Consider the following 19941-nt stretch of genomic DNA (forward strand, 5'->3'; position numbering starts at 1 on the left):
TAGGACAAAATTTATGAGAGTAAAATATCAATGACATTTTTCAATGAAAATATACACTATCTAGATATTTTCATTTGATCATAATAAGGTATTTTTGTTGTCCAGTTCAAAATATACAAAGTTATTGATAGTTGTGAACCCCTCAGATGGAATGAGAAGGACCACTTCACGTCCCGTGATCTGAGATGACGTACTTCCGCAACAGCCGAAGAAACCGGAAATAGAAAAATTTCAGACGACATTTTGGTCAACATTTGGGGAGTTTGTACTTTTGAAAAGTATTTTGAACGCATTTCGTCTTGTTTTCAGCCAAATGTCGCGACATATCGGTTCATATCCCATCCCACCCTACCTGAAGAACAAATTAATTACAGCGGGATTTTCGACAGCGGAGGATTTAGAGGATGTGAAGCCAGTCGAGTTGAGCAAAGGTGGGGAGGGCAACTTCTTTTTGGCGGTAAATTCGATTTCTTTAGAAATGAGTCTAGATTGGTGGTAAGAAACTTTAACACAGATTACTAGTACTGTAGTAGTGTGTTACAGTTCTCATTATAATTTATAGCTAAATGATTGTATCGAGGCTTGACTTTTGAGATTTGCAGCAAGAGATTTAATCATAGAGTATAGAAATACGAGGGTTTTAACGTTACCTTCAAAATGATTGATAGTGAATTATGTACTGGACGGACCACTGCAACTGCAGTGCAAGACTTGCCAAGAGTAAAAGACTGAGAGTAAAAATATTTGGGTTGGTATGATTTTACATTGAACAACAACAACTTTTGTACATGAATAATGGTAATTGTGATTGTTCAAACTTTGTTTATTCAAGAGCAAACCATTCTGTCTGGAGTTGGTGATTCACTACAAATCACCCGGACGGAGGCCTGGCAAACCTCTGTTTCGTATTAGTCAATACATGTCAATAATTGCTGATTCCTCGGCAAATGGACATTATCGGAAGAACAAATCAGAAGAGAAGCTCAAAATGACCTGCAGGCCATTTTTTATTGAGGTCATGAGGGAGGGGGTAGCAAAATAGAACAAATAACTATACTAGATTACATGATCAAAGTCCCTAGAATTCTTTGAACATGGAGTGGTATACTTTCAAAAACATTGTATCATACAGTATTGTTTTGTCACTAGAGCTCAAGATAACCCCAGCAGAAGCTCTGGAAGTCTTGAGAGTTGTCCAAGGAGACCAGAAGGATCCCCCCTCCCCTGACGAGGGAGTGAAAACGGCCCTGGACATGCTACAAGAGGAGAGAGAGCAGGGCGGTATCATCACGTTCTGCTCTGCTCTGGATGAGCTGCTGGGGGGAGGGGTGCCGCTCACCAAGATCACGGAGTTCTGTGGTGCACCGGGAGTTGGGAAGACACAAATGGGGTAAGACTATTAAAGGCTGCGTTAGACAGATACCACTTTTTAAAGTAAAAGTATAACTATTTTTTTCACTTCTTGTTGGTGTCCTATTATCTGTATCTGTATCTGTATCTATATAGCCGGTATAACCGCCGTTCGGCGTAACACACCAGCTTTGCAGGCACGCGGCGCGGCAGCAGCTGGTTATATTACACCGAACGACTCGTTACCCCTAACTTTTGCACATCTATCTGCAAGCGTTCTTTAAAACTACCAAGAGAAGATGCCCCTACTGTACTTGGTGATAACAAGTTCCAATCTACGATAGTTCTGGGAAAGTACGAATTTTTGAACACATCAATCCTAGGTTGGTAACTCTGGTATTTGAAGGCATGACTGTTTCTTGTTCTTTTTCTACTATTGACTAATGTTGAATAGGACTTGCAGTGGTTGTTTTCATGCGGCTTTCGCAGTGATCTTTCCACTGGAAATCATGCATTTTTAATGCATTAGTACTGTGCTACAGAATTACTTCATGAATTGAACTTAAAATACTGTGGAAACTCTTTTCCCCTTCTGTGAAATTAAGTCCCATAAAATTAATAAATACACAGGTTGCTCAGGTATCTTGATCCTTATGCTACCCGTTACTTTGTAATGATTATCATTGTTTGGTGCTGACTTAAGTGATTAAAACTTATATATGTTCATGAAGTGATCTGTGAACTTTCCCTTTTTTTTACTTCAGGATGCAGCTGGCAATAGATGTGCAAATCCCCTCAGCTTTTGGTGGTTTGGGTGGAGAGGCAGTGTACATAGATACAGAAGGAAGCTTCATGGTCCACAGACTAGAAGACATGGCCAAGGCTGCAATGGAGCATTGTAGACACATAGCTACGGTGGAGAATAATAGAGGTCAGTTCTAAAGAATGTAATTTTTAGATAAAGCCCAAGGCTGTCAAACATTCAAGAACTTCCCACTACTAGTACTTTTCTCCCAACCTCTCCCCACCAAGGTCGGTGCTGGGTTGGGAGTATCCTGAAATCCATCCTATTCTAGTTAAAGTTCGCTCCTATGATGGCATTCAAGCAAAATATTATTATTACTTTTCCTCAATTTGAATTCCCAAATTCATGGTCAGCTGGTACAGGTGACTTTTGAAGACAAGCTGGCAACCTCACCTACCAACTCCCAACCACAAAGTACCTTGTTCATGACTACAAGTACCAGTAATTCCCAACCAAGGTCTGAAGAAGGTATAGATATGGAGGTCACAGTCTGCTATGTGTGACAGGTGCTTAGGACTTGAGTGAAAAAATGTCAAAAGGAAAAAAAATGTATGGCTTGGCTTATTCCATATTTCTTCACATCTAGCTACATCATATGTCTTGAATCTACATAATCCAAGTCAACTTTTCCTTGTCTAATGGCAATACATGTCTTTTTAATCAGCCAGGCTATTGGTTTACTTGTATAGTGTTCATTTGATGTATGCAATAAACTTTTAATATTGCCTTTGATACAGACCAACTGGAGGCAATGGCAGACTTCACTGTGGAACACATTTTATCAAGAATCCATTTCTACAGAGTTCATGACTGGGTAGAACTAGTGGCTCTCATCAACATTCTACCAGAGTTTTTGCAAGAACATTCCAAGGTTTTAATCCCTTTTTACTGTATCCAAACATGAGATTTTACATATTTTTAGATGTAAAGTACACACAGCTCTAAAGTTCTTGCTCTTGCATAAGTAATTTTAGTTGTTTACATATGTATTTCTGGTACATACATTGTAATTATTGTTTTTTTTGTGTTAGCCTGGTATGCAGCCATATTATAGCTTTCAAGTCTCTTCTGTCACTCCCTTAACTAATCACTATTTGGTCTAGCGTCCGTTATTCTCCATTTTGCAATGGTGGGACATTGCAGGGTGTCATTCAGGTCCAATTGCTGATCTCCAGCTGCCTCTGTCAAGGGGTTAGCCTTTTGCAGGTTCAGTTTGCAATTAATATCTTCCTTGACATTGTCTACCCATCTCCAAATATTTGCGAAGAGGACAGAAGAGACTCTTGAGCTATAATACAACCTGATATCGAGACAGTTTTGTATCTATTTCAGGTACGCCTTGTGGTGATAGACAGCATTGCCTTCCCCTTCCGACATGACTTTGAAGACCTGTCTCTTCGGACCAGGCTGCTGAATGGCCTGGCACAGAACTGCATCAGGCTAGCAGACAGTCACAAAGCAGCTGTAAGTACCAGCCTGAGAGTACTGCAAGGGTAGACTGTCTTTCCAATCTTCTAACTAAACTTGAATTATAGATATTACTTTCCAGTGGCATCCTGCATGCCCTTTAATACAGGGCGTAATCAAACATTTCAATCAATCCCATGTGTACATGTAATTCGTAGCAAGACCCCCTTCAAATCTAACATTAGAAAATAAACACATTCTACTTTAAGTGCATATAAATAAGCACCGTAACTTAAGGAAAAGCCAAGCCAGCCTGCCAAACTTAACATAACTCATAACCTTTGCCTTCCTGAATTTAGCGTAGAGCGTAACGACGACGATGGTCAGTGTTTGCCATCACAGAAATATGTTGCACATGCATATCTTTACTGGTCTGTAGGTGGTGCTTGTGAACCAGATGACCACCAAGATGGGGCATGCTGGTGATGGGCAGGCTCACCTCGTTCCTGCATTAGGTTAGTGGCAATAAGCCAGTACACGGTTTTCAGGGCTTGAAATACCATCTGCATGTGTAGGTTAGTGCAGGAAAAAGTTGGGCTGTGCAGGTATTTCTGATGTCTACCTGCACCTAACCTGCGCCAACTAATGTATTGTGTACTATTGTTAAGTGGATTTTTCTTTGCGGTACTGGTTGTAACTTTTATTCAGTTTCTATGCAATGTAATCTCTTACCTACTTTGTTAGTAAAAAGGGGTATATTTTGAGGTATATTTGAATTATGCAGGTAACATTTCTCTGGTGCAGGTGATTTAAAAAAGGTCTGGATAAACGTCAAGCAGTTTACTTAATTGCATATCATGTTAGTTACATTATATCATTTGCTTATTGCTTTGCATCTTACCTATCTGTATTTTGATAACTGCACATTACTCAGTTTCTAGTTCACACTCTTGCTCCGTTCTATTATTCATACCTACTTGTGTGTTCACTTAAGGAGAAAGTTGGGGACATGCCAGTACCATACGAGTGCTGCTCTTCTGGGAGGCTGGCTGCAGGTATGTAGAGTTGGGTGGATACATTTGTAAGATACAAATGTATGTCACATAGCTACTGTTAATTCTTTATTCTTATGGGGACTTAATTTCACTGTAGACAAGGGAAGGATGTTTTCCCTCTGTTTTAAGCTGATGTTTCAAACAATTATTTAGTACCTTAAGTTAGTAATACATTTCGGACAGGACATCCCGGTTGGGGCTCCACCGTCTTTCAGAAGGGATGTCAAATGGGTCTCGTTTTTGGTGAGGTGCCTAGAACATGTTAAATGTATAAAAATATACCGATATATACTGAAACAGCAAGAAAACTTGCCGTCCTATGTGCAACTTGGCACCACAGGATCTGAATTAACAAATGAGCAAACGAACAAACAAATGTATTATCAGATTGGTTTTGTTACTTATTTTGACTTTTCAAGTCTTACGGTAGAAAGACAACAATTTTAAAATAATTTTGCTCACAAAAATGAAAAAAATGAATAAAAGTTCTTATATTGCCACAGGTATGCAAGGTTGTACAAGTCACCAACTCGAGAAGAAGCAACAGTACCGTATCAAGTGACAGTAAGTACACCTTTCACAGATACAACTAGAAAGTTACAGTTATGATGATAACAATATATAAAACAACACTTTAGTTGTATCTGATATGTACTTAATAAATAAAAGTTTATCTGTGACGGTAGTCAACATTATGTTACAATTTTGAAAACCATATACATGTATCCGTACACAAAATAAAGCACAACCATAAACTCGGAGTTGTAAGGACTTTGTTCCATAGAGCTGAAACTGTGATTTCTGAACAACAAGATATGGAATCAGAGAAGGAACATCTGTTTTTTGCGCTTAGTGTTGGGCCATTGAAAAGGCAGGCTCACCGAGTACAGCAAAACCCAGGACTTGAAATCGTGATCCTGGTCATTCTGGGAACATTCCTGAGCTTGCACATGTATTAACATTAAGATACATAGACTCGCTTTACCCATGCATATTTTAGTCAAACTAGAGTCAATTAGCAGCTCCTAGTCAACTCAGAAAGTGCGCGTGTAAATCTATGTCTTTTTAAACAGGTGGCAGGTGTACGTGATGTATGTGTTCCAAACAACATGCAGGACCAAGCAACAAACATCTCAAAGGAAGATGGAGAAGGTCTCGATGACCACAGTCAAAGGAAAAGGCCAAGGATATCGTAAAATAATGATTGAATTTTGTATTTTTTTTCCATAATGATAACTTTATGAAATCTTGAGTTCAGATCTGTATTAGAGTGACAAATTGTAAATATTAAAATGTCCACCCCTTTTCTAAGAAATGTTTGTTGCCAGTTCTTGTTATGTTCATGACATTTATTGACCACTTTCCCACTTTCTCTTCCTTATACTTCCATATTTTGCTTATCCGTTTTTACTACTTTTAAAGAACAACCCAGTTACTCCCAAGATACTAGTATCTTGTTAGCAGGTCTAACTTCAAAGGACGTTTTTGTCCTCCTATGTAGAGGTCTGATCGCAATGATCAGGTCATGCAGAGTTGCTTTAAAAGATTGATTATGTCTTATCAATTTGATAAGAAAGAAAAGAATGAAGTAGATCTATCGACACAAGTTGTATTGACACTTTATCTTACTGTGGTCAAATTAACTTAACATTTGACAATCCAGTTTTGCATTCCCATCCTGTACTGCATGCAGATTCCTGATAGTCATAGAATATCAAACAAGAATAGCTGCCAGGGCCCCAAACTTGACTTTTGCCTTTGTCAAGACCTACCCTCATCCAGCTGACCACTAATATCCACACACACACACACACACAGATGGACACACATACACAGAGGCAGGTAGACACACACACACACACACAAACAGACACACAGAGGCAGACATGCCAAAACAATACCTCCATTTTTTCATGGAGTAGAGGCAACAAATTATCAATGACATGGTTCTGTGTGCAGTACCACTGCACCACGCAGGTGGAGCTGCTGAAATGCCCTGAACTCCTCTGGCATGTTGTGAGTCCTGTTGCTGATCATCTTCTTCCTGTCGTAGTAGTGGTAGCGCAGTGCCCTCCCTCGTGCGTCGTCCGTGAATGGGTAGAAGCCGTACATGTGGATCTGGTCGCAGATGGTGGCAGCAAGGGTGTACATGTGGGCACCGGTGGATGGACGGAGGATCTCGAACCCAGCGTCTCTCCAGATACTGTAATACCGGTATATTTGATTTAGATAGTAATGCATCATCTATGATGATTACATTCAAATACAGAACCCAGACAAGAGAATGTTTAGAAAATAGTTTAGTTCAGTTCACCTTTATATACTGATAAGCCCTGTCGGCCAACATGTAGGCCGTTCTTCCCAGAGGACCAGTTGAGGGGAGGTGTCACGGGGAAAAAAAGGATCTCATACTGCCAATAAAATGTTTTTTGTCTCCCCATGAATAAGTAGCCTCACCCATTGACCCCATGACCTGGAATGTCTGTCAGGGTTGATGAATGACTTGTTCTACCGACTCTGAACTCGACTTCCTGTCACTCTGGCAACCTTTTGCCCCACACTTCCTGCCACTAGTAAGAGTTGCCCCAAAATGCATGTCATATAGAAATAACTATATAAACAGACACAATTAATTCAGAACGTACTGAGGTGATGACAATAGGATGGAGATGAAATAATAAGAGGGAACTCACGATTTCATGAGATTATTTTGTCCCGTCGGTGGAAATGCCATCTTCATCGGCAGCTTGTGCTGAAGAACAATCTGTGCAACGGCTCTGACGTACTTCTCTCCATACGGAGATGTGAAAGCAGGCACGTACAAGATCTGGTCGCCAACTTGTTTCAGGCTTCGTAGGAAACGATTGTACTCTTTTCTCGTCTTGTTCCATCTTCTGAAATTTTGCGGAATCACCGACGGATTCATGGTGGTGAAGTTCGCCTTGGAGCCGACATCTTTCTCGTAACCCTCGATTGGAGGTAGATTGCATCGCATGACGAAGTCCATAGAGTCGATTTCTTTGCCACAGTTACTGTTCAGCACAATCCCAGAATTCCCTACCACTGCACACGTGTTGAAATGGCGGTCTGCTAAAGGTGATCTTTTGGGGACCAACTGCAAGAAGTCTTCCGTGACGTTGAATGGAGTCATGATAAGCTTGGTATGAAGTTCGTACGTTATATTCTGCCCAACTTTCAGACTGGACTGAGTTAGAGTCAGGTTCGCTTCTGGGTTGTAAAACCTGAGTATATGTTGCCTGGAAGTAGAAAGAAAATAGTATTCAGCTATCCAGTTTCAAAGGGTAAGGCACAAAATCATATCCAGTTGCTTGAGTAACTGCTTTTTGACATATCTTATTACCTGGATGTCTAACCTTCATCGACGTACATTATTGATAAACTGTTCTCCAACTTTTGTAAAAAAAAATGAGTTGGAGAATTTTGAGTTGGAGAACAGTTTTTCTAGTTGGAGAATAGTTTATTTCTATGAATAAACTGTTCTACTAAAAAAATATTTCTAGAAATAAACTTCTTGAGAAATAAATTCTAGAAATAAAGTGTTCTCTCAAGAATTCTTGATGCTAGTTTGATTGGTGTTTACCTCATCTTCAGTACCTCCGTTCTGTTGAAACACCAGTTCTGTCCCGATCCGTTTCGCCAACCACAGCTCTCCTTGGTTATTGTTTCCTTCACAGCACCTGTCCCTGGCTTGGCAGCTTTCTTGCGCTTCACGACTCGCTTAATGACTTTGATAACTTTCCTTTTCTTCTTCGGTGGGAGTGGGGCCGTTTTACTACCGGTACCGTTCTTTGTCGCGGAAGGCCCGGGAACCAAAAGGTTTGCTGTATTGTTTTGAACAGAAGTCCCATTTATGAAATCAGCTTTAACGCTCCGCATTGCACCAAGGCGTCTTGCGGTCACTGTCACGAATTCTTTGAAAAGAGTTTTTGCTGTCTGCTTTTCGACACTGTATTAAAGAGAATGTGTGATTAATACTGGTATACAATGATACATGTATAATTCCCTTGCGATCGCAAGTCTACACTAGGACCCGTTCACAATGTGTGTGTATTCAAGTGGCGTATTGACAGCCTTAGGTAAAGTTTTTCAAAGTTGTTTTTAACGTTGACTCATCGTTGTGCAGCCTGCTTAACGAACTGGAAAAACTTCTTTTGTTTTCGGCCACAAACTTTACCAAGGACAAAAATGTAAACATACAGTGCGCACACACTTGTATATACGCACAACGTGTGAACGAGGCTTTGTAATAGTATTCTATTTCATGTAGAAGAATCTTTGCAAACTCTGTTATCTAAGGTGATTAGTGATATACATCTACTCTTTTATATAGAATAGAGAGCACTGAATGACAGCTGGTGGAGTGCTTATACTGATTCAGAAAGATTTGCAGTGACAGTAATTATGTGTTGTACGTTAAGCCTCGATTACTGGCCCGGTCACACATAGTCGAACATGGCCCCCAACCACTAACCTTGCCAAGGTCGGGAGCAGTCTGACCAGTTTCAGGCCACGCCCATCTTTTGGCACCAACCATGTTCCGAACACGTCCTGACCACATGTCCCAACCATTTGACCATGTCCCAACCATTTGACCATATCCCAACCATTTGACCATGTCCCAACCATTTGACCAACATGAAAGATGAAGAGAAGTGAAAATAAACAGCCCGTGAACTGCATATAGGGCCGCTTTTACCAATTTGGAGAGTAGCCTAACTCCGGAGAACATTATTCCCCTTGTTTGCTTACGTGCTGCTCCAATATATTGGTACCGACGACAACCTACTAGAGAACACGTCGCTGACAATACAGCCCATCCATTGATCAAATACAAATACACAGGGTCGATTAGCGTGACCGTCAAGGACGAGTTCATCTGCCAACATCTGTCTCTACCAGACTGACTACGCTGACTACTTCCTAATTTGCCGGGGAGTTTTGCTACCAGAGGAGTTGGTCGGAGGGGGAAAATGAACCTAAGCATGGACTGACTCCCCTGTCCAATTTCCCGATATTTTGCCGGATTCTACGATCCCTGCACCCCCGTAGGAAGGCCTGATCTAGGCCACGTACGGGAACGGTTGTATGGACAATGTGCAATGGTCAATAGTGTCGATTGAAGATAAAACAAACGAACATAAGTGACGAATTAAAACTCAAAGGTCAATGGACAGACACCAGGCGAGTAGAAAGTACAATGGTCATTATGAATTGAAGATAAAACAAACGATCATAATTGGAATTTCGTCAACTTTTGAGATATATTAAAGGTATATTGCAAGCTCTTCGTTGAAAGACAGAAAGAAATAGTACACACATTTTCAATAAAAAATGGCAGCGTTCCTTGTCTAAATACACATTTTTACTCTTAGTTCAAATACACCTTTTACAAACCACCCACGTACCATTGAGGTGTGCCATGGAACTCCTTGCTCGCCTTCATCAGGTGAAATCGCAGCTCCGCATACGTGGACCGCTCGCGCCAAACCATGTACAACACAGCCATGTTCACCACAAACAGAAGAAACATTCCTCCTCGAAATATCTTCGGTAAGTTACACTTCTTCTTGAGACGCATCGTGAAGGGTAGCCTGATTAAATCTCGCTCACAGCAGCCCGCCAAACATCCGCCGGCCCCCTGTTACTGCCCTGGACAGCGGAGTTTGTGTTACACAGACTACGTGAAGGGATATCTCAGCACGAATGTGAATCGAACATGACCGCCCGACCGGGTCCTACACCTACACGGTGACCTCACTTCACTGGTTACAGTCAAGGGAGCGTCTCAACATTCATACGTCATTCACAGACATGTTTTTTCTGGTTCTATTGTTATAGCTCAACGTGTAACCAAACACCTGTTCCTCTAGGCCAAGTTGGCACGATTTGCAACATTCACAACATCCCCTGGAGAGGAGATAGGCGCCGTCAGGGAAATACCTGCCTGTTGAGTCAGCATTAGGGCTGGGTATCGGTACAGCGTACCGGTACAAAACCGGTTTTTCTTATTGGACCGGTCCAGAAAAACCGGACCTAAAAAAATTGGGTGAACCGGATGTTGGACCGATTAGAAAATCAACAGATTATTTGATCAGGCATTCACACGTTTTGGCTCTTGTAGGTGGAAGAAAATAACAAGAGAGAAGTAGAGTAGAGTTTATAGTAATTTCTACCAAGTTTTACAGCCAATCGTACAGGTGCAGTTAGTGTTGTAGGATTTTAAAACGTCAGTGTAAGTCTAATACTCCACCAAACAGATTTCTTTGAAGTGAAATGGACCATTGGTATGAGTCATACTGAATCAGGTTCAGGTCCGGACCTGGACCTGATCATCTGGACCTGAACCGGACCTGGACCTGAACTTTCTGTACCGGTACCCATCCCTAGTCAGCATGACAATTGTTGTGCTGCCCCTACGGCTGATTGATTAAGCTACGGGACTGATAATGATGATGATGATGATGATGATGATGATGATCCACGCACGCATCAGCTTCCGTCCGTTTAAAACAACAACAACAAAACTCGACTAAGCTGTAAATCATAAAATGAGTAAACATATGTCCTAAATTGTAACACAATATCGGAAAACACATGCTAATGTAGACTGCCAAAGTCAATGAAGATGTGGAAGACCGAAAATTAAGAACCTATTGTTCGGTATACCACACTCTTGTTCAACCTTCCTGGCTGTTCAAATTTCTCTCACGCATCAATAGGTGGTTCCCAGAGGATGTCATCCATATCCATATAATCGAATCACTATGGCTTTGTTTGCTTAAACCTGATTCTTACCTAGGGCAAAAGAACAAACGAATCCCAAATGTAACCTCTTACGAGTCAGACATTAGCAACGACAAAAACGCACCCGTCTGGGTGTTACATTAACAACAGGGTTGAAGTGGGGCGTCCATGTGAACGAAATAACAACTAAATCTAAAAGACATTGGGAGTGATCAAACGCAACTTGTGGGCCATACCTGCAGTTTGAATTGACCCTAGCCTAATAAATACACAAACACTAAAATCTGTCGTTACTTGTACTCGGTAAATGTCTTAGGTATGTATCCGCTGATGTGAATAGCACGGCTGCCAATAGTGCACTGAAGCCCACAGTTTACGTTATCCGGATTTGAACTGGTAGGGTCCGGTCATTATTTAGTTAGTATTACTGGGGTCTTTCACTAACTGCTCACCATTGTTTATTTTCTGTACACAGAACTGAGCCCCGAAAACTTTTTGCTCTGTGCTCGGAATACAGTGCTCCTCCTTTGAAAGCTTTTGTTTTCAGAGTAAGGTCATGTTGATCCGTTTACATGGATGACATACTCTTATAATCCCCAAACTGATGTGAGTGTGCGAAAACAAAGTCAATTGTGAAATCTAAGTGGTCTGGAAGATTGAACAAAAACATACAGTCAGAGTATGATATAACAATAGACTGATAACAATAGATCATTCACGTTTGTTCTGACTCATCTTCTTTGACATTGAAATTGACTTTGGCATTCTTATTACCAGTTTTCAATTTTTTTTTCAATTTGATTACGGCACATATTTGCTATTTCAACAGCTTATTTGTACGGTGTTCATTATAGTCGAAAACTTTTCTTTGGAAACGGACGAATGGATTCCATCCATATAGTCGAATCAACATAGCTTAACATTTTTTTGAAAAGAATCCCGGCTTATGTATCAAATATCATGAAAGCTTTCTCAACATCGCTCTAGAGAGCAGAAATAGTTTCTTACTACAGAAAACTCGATCCCGTTAATTGCACGATGCCTTAGGGATTGCTGGCATGCAATTTTTGGAGATTATAACGTATTGCACAGTAGTCAAGTCTGAGTAACTTCGGTAAAGTGCTCTTGTCTTCCACAACTCTATAATACCCGAATGGATTGTCTGTGGGTAGGTCTTCATGAGAAATTCTTAGATTCTGGGCCCCCTAGCTGCTAGTTGCGGTGCTGCAGTGAAACGTCCGGTTTTGATATCTCGTGTTCTGGACAAGCCAATTACGTGAGTAGCTATCAGATCTTCATAGATGTCGGATCGTAACTTCGTGATGCATAAGAAGCTGACAGTGCGGTGTCACGTCACACTGAAACATGATCTATCCATGTATACAAACTTTTGATCCTATGGATCTCTTGTAGAATTCACTCAGCAGCGGGTTGTTCCTGTTGTTAGAGACGCCCGGGCCACCTACATGCATGATACGCACAATGCCTCAGGGATAGCGTGCCTGGTAGAGATTAGAAGGTCCTGTAATAATACTATTTCTGATACTGGTGTAACCATTTCAATTGTGCAGACCAAAGAGTCACTCATAGATTCGACATGCCTGTATCAATTCTTCTAGTGGACCTTCTATTCAAGTTGTCAGGCCTTTAAAAGTTTAATTTGATGGTCAACACTTCTAAGTCCAATGACGGTATGTAACGTCCTTGCTAAGGTTTAGGTCCCATTTCTCCGAACGTGGCCCGGCCGGGATGTTTGCGATGGCGCGAAAGATAAAAGTGTTTACCAAGGAAAATACAGAAATCATGCTCATGACTAATTTCTTTTACGTTCTGTGTGTTTTGTTTCTTTCTTATGATATTTTTCGTTTCCAAAAGCTTCCCGGCCGAGCCCTGGTTGGGAATTGGGACCTAGACCTCAGTCAAGCCGTTCACATTGTGCATAATCTATCATAAACAGCAGCGTTTGTCATATCATACATGTACATAGTGTATATATATATTTGCACACATCCCTTTCCAATAAGATTAGAAAATATGCTTATTCATCTCTAGAGGTAATAGCAGCATTGTTCATGTATTCAGATGATCTTCCATAAGCTCCTTCACAGAGTTCACTGCGCAAGGTCGACTGGAATTCTGGGTTATATGTCAGAGGTGACGGCCCCAGAACGTAAACATTCCGCCATATTACAGTGGTCGAGACGAGACTGTTTACGTCTTAGGGCCCCTCACCTTTGACATATTACCCAGGATTCCTGTCGCCCTCACTTGTGTCATGAACTCTGCGAAAGAGCTTATTCAGATCGGTGACTTGTTCATTACGATGTCAATTGATATTTCACAAATCTTGACGGGTTTTCGATGAAGATATCGTAGAATTATCAAGTTACAATTACAATTACCCGTAAGAACCCGTCGTTTACATACTTCAGATGATGATGGAGATATGTACTAAGTGTTTCACGAAGAAGGATGGTAGAGACTTGAATTGATCGGAAACAAGATAGGGACCGGAAGGTGTCAGGATCCAAAGATCGTCGGGCGTCGCACATCGATGGTGATGGGTGTAAAATAGATTTCGCCGTCTGTATTCTAATGGTTTGACATGAAGTATACTTAGGCCACAGCAAGTAAATTTTATGGATGACATTAGCGCGCGCATCAATTTTCGCCTGATTTCAGAAGAAAAAAAACAAGAATGTTTTTCCTCTTCGGCGATGGTCAGATAGACCAAAACAGGCAAACATGTTGTGTTGTAGCCTACTAATCATACTTGTAGAAGTGACACTAGGGAGGTAGCCATGACTATAGTTGCAGAAGTGAAACTTGTTGGATTGTTGTAAAAGTGCCACCAACGTGGAAGCCATGAATGTAGTTGTCAGCTTGGCAAGCGATACCAGTGTATCACACTAGTATCACTTTTATTACACTAGTTCACTTCTTTAATACAGGAATAAATGCTTTGTTAGTTCTGATGCCACATGTCACTTCAAATCTTGTTATGGCGTTTATGGTGTCTACGTTGAAAATTTAGCCATCTTGTTTTTGTTTTTTAGCCATCTTGTTTTTTTATCCATCTGGTTTTTTTTTCGCGCCATCTCATTATTTTTGCACTAGTTCTTCAAAGGATGTCATCCATGAAATTTACATGCTGTGGCCTTAGCAGTAGTAGCACATTGCAGGTAGCACTGATCTGCCTACTTAGCTAACAGTGAGAGTTGAAAGTTAACACAACGTATATCCATGTTTCTACATTGATTATGCAAAGATCGTATCAACACGAATCACTGGCATGGTTCTGTGTGTAGTACCAATGCGCCCCGCTGGTGGAGCATCTGCAAGGCCCTGAACTCCTCGGGCATGTTGTGAGTGGCGATCTTGATCATCTTCCTCTGCTCGTAGTAGTGGTACCTGAGTGGCGTTCCGTAGGGATCCGTGCTGAAGGGGTAGAATCCGTACATGTGGATCCTGTCGCACATGGTAGCGGCCACCGCGTACATGTGGGCACCCGTGGACGGACGGCGGAGTTTGAACTGAGAGTTTTGCCAGATTCTGAAGCATATACATGACAAAAATTGTAAGGATTCCAGTATAAACGTGGCCTGCGTACCACACGATTTCTACCTATGGGGCTCCTTACACTCGCTACCCTAAAAGTGTACGGAGCCCCGATAGAAGTCGGATGGTACCCAGGCTAGTATAAATGCAGAGTTAAGTGGATATAAGTAGAGAATTTGCACCACTAATGATGACCAATTAATGTCTCAAGAAATAGACTGAAGCCCCTGTCACACACAGCCGACCTTGGCCTCCCGACCAACTACAGACCATGGTTGTGAGACAGGCCCCTGTCACACATAGCCGACCATGGCCTCCTGACCTTCCACCCGATTCTATCATTATTATCATAAAGGTTTGTTAATCATGGGGCATGATTTGCGAATACGTTCGGTTGATCAGTGCCTTCCCATGGACTGAGGCCGTCTGATTAGCGAAGAGTTCGCGCTGGGGGTAATCAGGAGTCGGGGTCAACAACCCGTGATGCTGACCCAACATGGCGGCGCCCACAGATCGGACAGAAGGTGTGTGGCGGTCGGCGATATGAGCCTGGAAACTCCTTTCCAAGCATATTCATTCCACGTAACACGTTCAACAGGTAGGTCTTATACTGATCCAGGCTCCGGTTTTTTCTTCGATAACAAGATTTGCGTGAACCTGGGGTTGGGAAGCAGTAAACTAAATCATATTCATTTTACTGGCGCCAAGGAGGTAAAAATTATATATATAACCTTCTTGCTAAGTATCGGCTCTAACGGACTTCCCTGACCGGGTAAGACGGATGATATTTTACTTAAGTCTCTTGTCCGAGGATCAAGTATACCGGTAAGTAGCCCTCAGTTTAAATATATAGCGTCGACTATCATGGCGAACCATGTCAGCATGGACAAAATAAAATGCAAGCTTATTAATTGGTCTATTAAAAAGCTGGGGCCATGCCAATATAATGTAAAGTACCATATACAACATTTGCATGCTTCTTTATGTGATTATGTTAAGAGTTGTTAAGGCATGGACCTTAGGTATAAGTTCAGAATGCCAGAATAGATTCTCAGTTGCAATGATACCCCCCTCCCCCAAACCTGGAGAGTACTGCATTTACAGGGGGTTCTGGACAAGAAGGGCTCAGCTCTTCAGGGCGGGCTAACTGAAATATTAGCTTAAGCTTAAGTACAGGGGCCCCACTCACAACAATCCAAGCAAGGGTTCACATGAAGTATCCACTGTCTATAAAACTGCTTCCAGTCATAATTCCAGAGTATGATACCCTGGGAAAACCTGACCCCAGAGCCGCGCGCAAGGTTTACCGATCTTTGCCACACGCGCCCCCAGAACACCCGCCGCCCAACACCCACCTGCTCGACAATCCAGCTGGCCTCAACTATCACTTGCCTTTCAGAGAAGTAAGCGATAGTCAGGTCCCGGGCTGGCATTAATTTAAGTGGGGCCAGCTGGTTGGTAGTGCCTAGTGTGCGGGTGTATAGTTGCGGGCGTGCGTGAAGCAGGCAGGGATCGGTAACTCTTCTTCGTGCCGCTTCTTTGAGTTTGGTTTCCCTGGGTAAGACTATGACTATCTACAATTTTTTACACTGACAGTTCTACCTCATCATGATTGGCTGTTTAAATTTTTTCAGACCATTCATAATTGCTTCAGTTTCATTTTTGGTAAATCTTTCCCCAGGAAATGGGAGTCATAATCCAAACTTGCTGCTGTGATGTGGGGCTGTGTCTTTAGGGCAAGGTGCATGTGTTACATGCAAAATGCAGAAAAATTCTGTTTTAGCTCCTTGTCAGTGGTTGGTTCAAAATTTATGTCACAGCCTGCTCAAAAATTGGATTGTACAATATTACCTTACCATAAACAAAGCTAAGCTGATGATGAAAACAGCTATTATGCATGATTTGACTGAGGTGGTTGCACATTGAATGGGGTATACATAACTGGTATTTCTGGGTGCACCGGTCATAAAAAAATGAAGGAATGGAAAGAAATCAGGTGACAACAGTTAACCAATTAGAAAATGGTTCCGTTTTCTCAGCAAAACATGTAATTTTGACTGTGCATGTTGAACAGTCAGCAGTCATGCCAAAACAGAAAAAGGTTGATAAATGTTGAATATACATTTCCTTTCTGCATTGTAGTTGATAATGAAAATAAATTTGTTATTCCAATCCAAAGTACAATCTGAGCGTATTCTGTAACACTCAAAGAGACCAATACACAATGACATGTAAATGTTTGTCTCGCTCTCCATTATGATACAAGTCTGTACTACTATAAGCAGGCCTGGACTTGAACTTGATCCTCTGGACATGAATGTGGTGTCATCTGGACTGTGGTGTCCTACTGGCCAAACAGTTAGGGTGTTTGTGGTCCAGAGCGCAGGGGTCCTGGGTTTGAATCTCCTGACATGCCATTCATATTGTGCCTTTGGCACAACACTGATTCACATAACTTTCCTCACTTCACTCTCAGGTGAAAATAGGTACTTTCATGTAACATAGGATAGGATGTTAAAAAAAAAACAAAAAAACTTTAATGGTGTCCCAGTGTTTGAAGAGAGCCACACCTTGGGTACAGTTCTCACCAGACATAGTTCACAGTGGTTAAAATATACAGCGCAATTCACACATTTAGGTTACCTGTGTTACAATGTAGTGCTGAATGGCAGCTGCTCCAGACCCTTCCTATTCAGCCCCACCAATTACAAGCTCCTTGCAATTCAGCTTATGGTGCCAAGAGATCTACTTGTCCGTAATTCAAAACTGTATATGTTCAATAACATCCTGGACCTGGATTTTCTGTACTACTACTACTAGTACCTGTACCCACCCATGCATGTGCATGGATTTACATGTCCCATCCGTATCCAACTTGTATCACACAGGCTTACAGGCTTTCATCAAATGAATTGAATACAGTCTTCATGTGCGCCGAGTGCAGCACAGTCTAAAATTTAAATACCAGACTTTGATGTTGGATAGCTGTTGGTACAAGTTTTGTTTGTTGACACTGTGTATTGTGCATCACCCTGGTCCCATCCTTCCTGCAGGTCAGATCACCATCCCACCCAAGGGAGTAGCTCAAAATAAATCATAGTTCAATTAGAACACTGTTCTAGTTGGTGTCAGCACAATGATAAAATAATTGCGGTCCTCTGAAGTTGCTAAAATCAAACAAATCAAGAAGGAGAGTCTGTAGGACACATTTCTCCGTGAAGTAAATTATGGTGTTGTTTTAGATGTTGTACGGTTTGTTTTAGATGTTTGATACATGGCAAATGTCAGACTAAACTTAAAAATAATCTTGACAGTGCAAAGACTCAGTCCCATACCCAGACAAATATGTATCTAATTGCTGTTTCCGTTTTATGTTCTTGTTCATCATAACAAAAGGCACTAACCATGAGTACAGTGTACTAGAGCTAACCCAACATCTGCTTGGATCTTTGAGAGCTGTTTCCTTTAATAAGCCACCAAAGGACAGTAAAACAACACCTGCTTCGAGAAAAGGCTGTAAGTGGGGACCAAAACAAGCAGACTGCATCTCTCTATGAATGTTCCACAATTTTCTGAATATAGGAGTGTTCTTTGAAAATTACAGTGTAAGCAAAACAATGTGCATTATCAGTTTGTCACATAGGTACCATTTGCCAAAGTAGTGTGTCATACTCATAGTTATCTACCGAACCAATCGTGAGATACATGTCAAGCTGCAAGGAGCACAAACTCAGACAATTTCAAAACCCCTTGTCACGTCAGCATGTCACCTTCCTTTCCAGGAAGTAATTACAGTATACTGTATCAAGTCACTCCTGCAAGGTCTCAGAGAATATGTGTTCTTATTACCACCATGAAAAATGGAGGTATAGTTTTTTGGTGTGTCTATCTGTGTGTCCGGATATTTGTTGTCACCATAGCTCGAGAACCTCCAGATGGATTGTGATGATATTTGGTATGTGGGTAGGGGTTGGGAAGACGAAGGTCAAGGTTGATTTTGGGCCCCCTGGTGTGCAACCTCGGTACTGCAGTAGAACTTTGATTTTTCGTATCTTTTGACCTGGACATGCTATGTTCTTGATTTTTTGGTGGCAGATAGCTTGTGATGTAGGGAAGAAGTGATGTATGTTTTGGTCCGCTAGCGGCTTGCTCTGGAACTGCAGGAGCATTCTGGTCAAAATCTTCCAAGAAGCATAACGGAACATAGGAATGACAGATTTCCATGATATATAGAATGCAGGCATCCTTGGCAGAGATGTATATATTGAAGTGCAAATTATGCAAATTTGAACTTAATCTGCATAATTAATGAAGAAAATCAGTATTTAGTGTTTTCCATTATAGGACTCAAATACATGTAACATGTGCAGTTTGTGGCAGGTAGAAGATTAGCAGATACAAATTATGCAAATAGCTCCATAATTTGCATAATTAATTTGAAATTGTCATAACTATTCTAAGTACAGTTAAATGATTGGATTGTCAACATTGTTACCTGTGTAACATGTGTAAGTTAGTTAAAGTTGTACATAACCAAGCATAAATTATGCAGATGTGCAAGTCATTTGCATTATAAGAATATTTCATGGAGGTATGAGGTCAGAGGGCCAAAGAAAAACAGTTTCCAGCTTTCACTTTTACAATTATCTGTCCTTAAAACTTGCAAGCAATTCTGTGCAGTGTGTACAAGTCATGGCCTGGTATCTAACCATGTTATATAACTCCCTAGTCTCTTCTATTGTATCTGCAAGGATTTGCAGAGAGGACAAAGGAGACTTGGAGCTATAAAAGGGCTGGATACCAGGCTATTTAGTTGTGAAATGCTTGTGGTTAAAGATCAATCAGTGTCATCAGCAACGGAAGGTTCAAGTTAAAGGCAATGTATCTGACTGTAGGTTATTCTGCCAGACATTCATCTCTATGTCTTTGCATTTGTCAGTTTGTTTTCTAAAGTGCAACTCACATGTGCTACGCAATAACTGCATCCATCTTTCTTTTGTT

The 19941-nt window shown here is 41.3% G+C and overlaps 2 protein-coding genes across 3 annotated transcripts; one reads left to right on the forward strand and one right to left on the reverse strand.

Annotated features, from left to right (window-relative positions):
- Positions 1–189: 189 nt before the first annotated feature.
- LOC118425578 (DNA repair protein RAD51 homolog 3-like) lies at positions 190–7274 on the forward strand. 2 transcript variants are annotated; one of them, XM_035834517.1, is made up of 9 exons: positions 190–431; positions 1150–1390; positions 2115–2281; positions 2893–3026; positions 3488–3619; positions 4002–4077; positions 4557–4617; positions 5121–5181; positions 6671–7274. In XM_035834517.1, the coding sequence occupies exons 1-9, from the start codon at positions 314–316 to the stop codon at positions 6671–6673; spliced, it is 993 nt and encodes a 330-aa protein (XP_035690410.1). In that variant the 5' UTR covers positions 190–313; the 3' UTR covers positions 6674–7274. The 2 variants fall into 2 exon arrangements, with proteins under 2 accessions (XP_035690410.1, XP_035690409.1); XM_035834516.1 differs by lacking the exon at positions 6671–7274 and adding an exon at positions 5691–5939.
- Positions 6676–10637, reverse strand: LOC118425580 (CMP-N-acetylneuraminate-poly-alpha-2,8-sialyltransferase-like; the record flags this gene model as incomplete). Its single annotated transcript, XM_035834520.1, has 3 exons — positions 8219–10637; positions 7311–7874; positions 6676–6820 (listed from the first exon to the last, which is right to left on the reverse strand). Coding segments are annotated over exons 1-3 (1005 nt in total), but the record flags the coding sequence as incomplete, so codon positions are not given.
- Positions 10638–19941: the final 9304 nt, after the last annotated feature.

This window comes from Branchiostoma floridae, chromosome 11, assembly GCF_000003815.2.
Source record: "Branchiostoma floridae strain S238N-H82 chromosome 11, Bfl_VNyyK, whole genome shotgun sequence".
NCBI lineage: Eukaryota > Metazoa > Chordata > Leptocardii > Amphioxiformes > Branchiostomatidae > Branchiostoma > Branchiostoma floridae.

What these genes read in the sequence shown, in the direction of transcription:
- LOC118425578 (XM_035834516.1), top strand. Translation starts at nt 314, where the DNA reads ATGTCGCGACATATCGGTTCATATCCCATCCCACCCTACCTGAAGAAC. An exon ending in TCACCTCGTTCCTGCATTAG is followed by an intron (nt 4,078 to 4,556) that starts GTTAGTGGCAAT and finishes TGTTCACTTAAG; the next exon opens with GAGAAAGTTGGGGACATGCC. An exon ending in CAGTACCGTATCAAGTGACA is followed by an intron (nt 5,182 to 5,690) that starts GTAAGTACACCT and finishes CTTTTTAAACAG; the next exon opens with GTGGCAGGTGTACGTGATGT.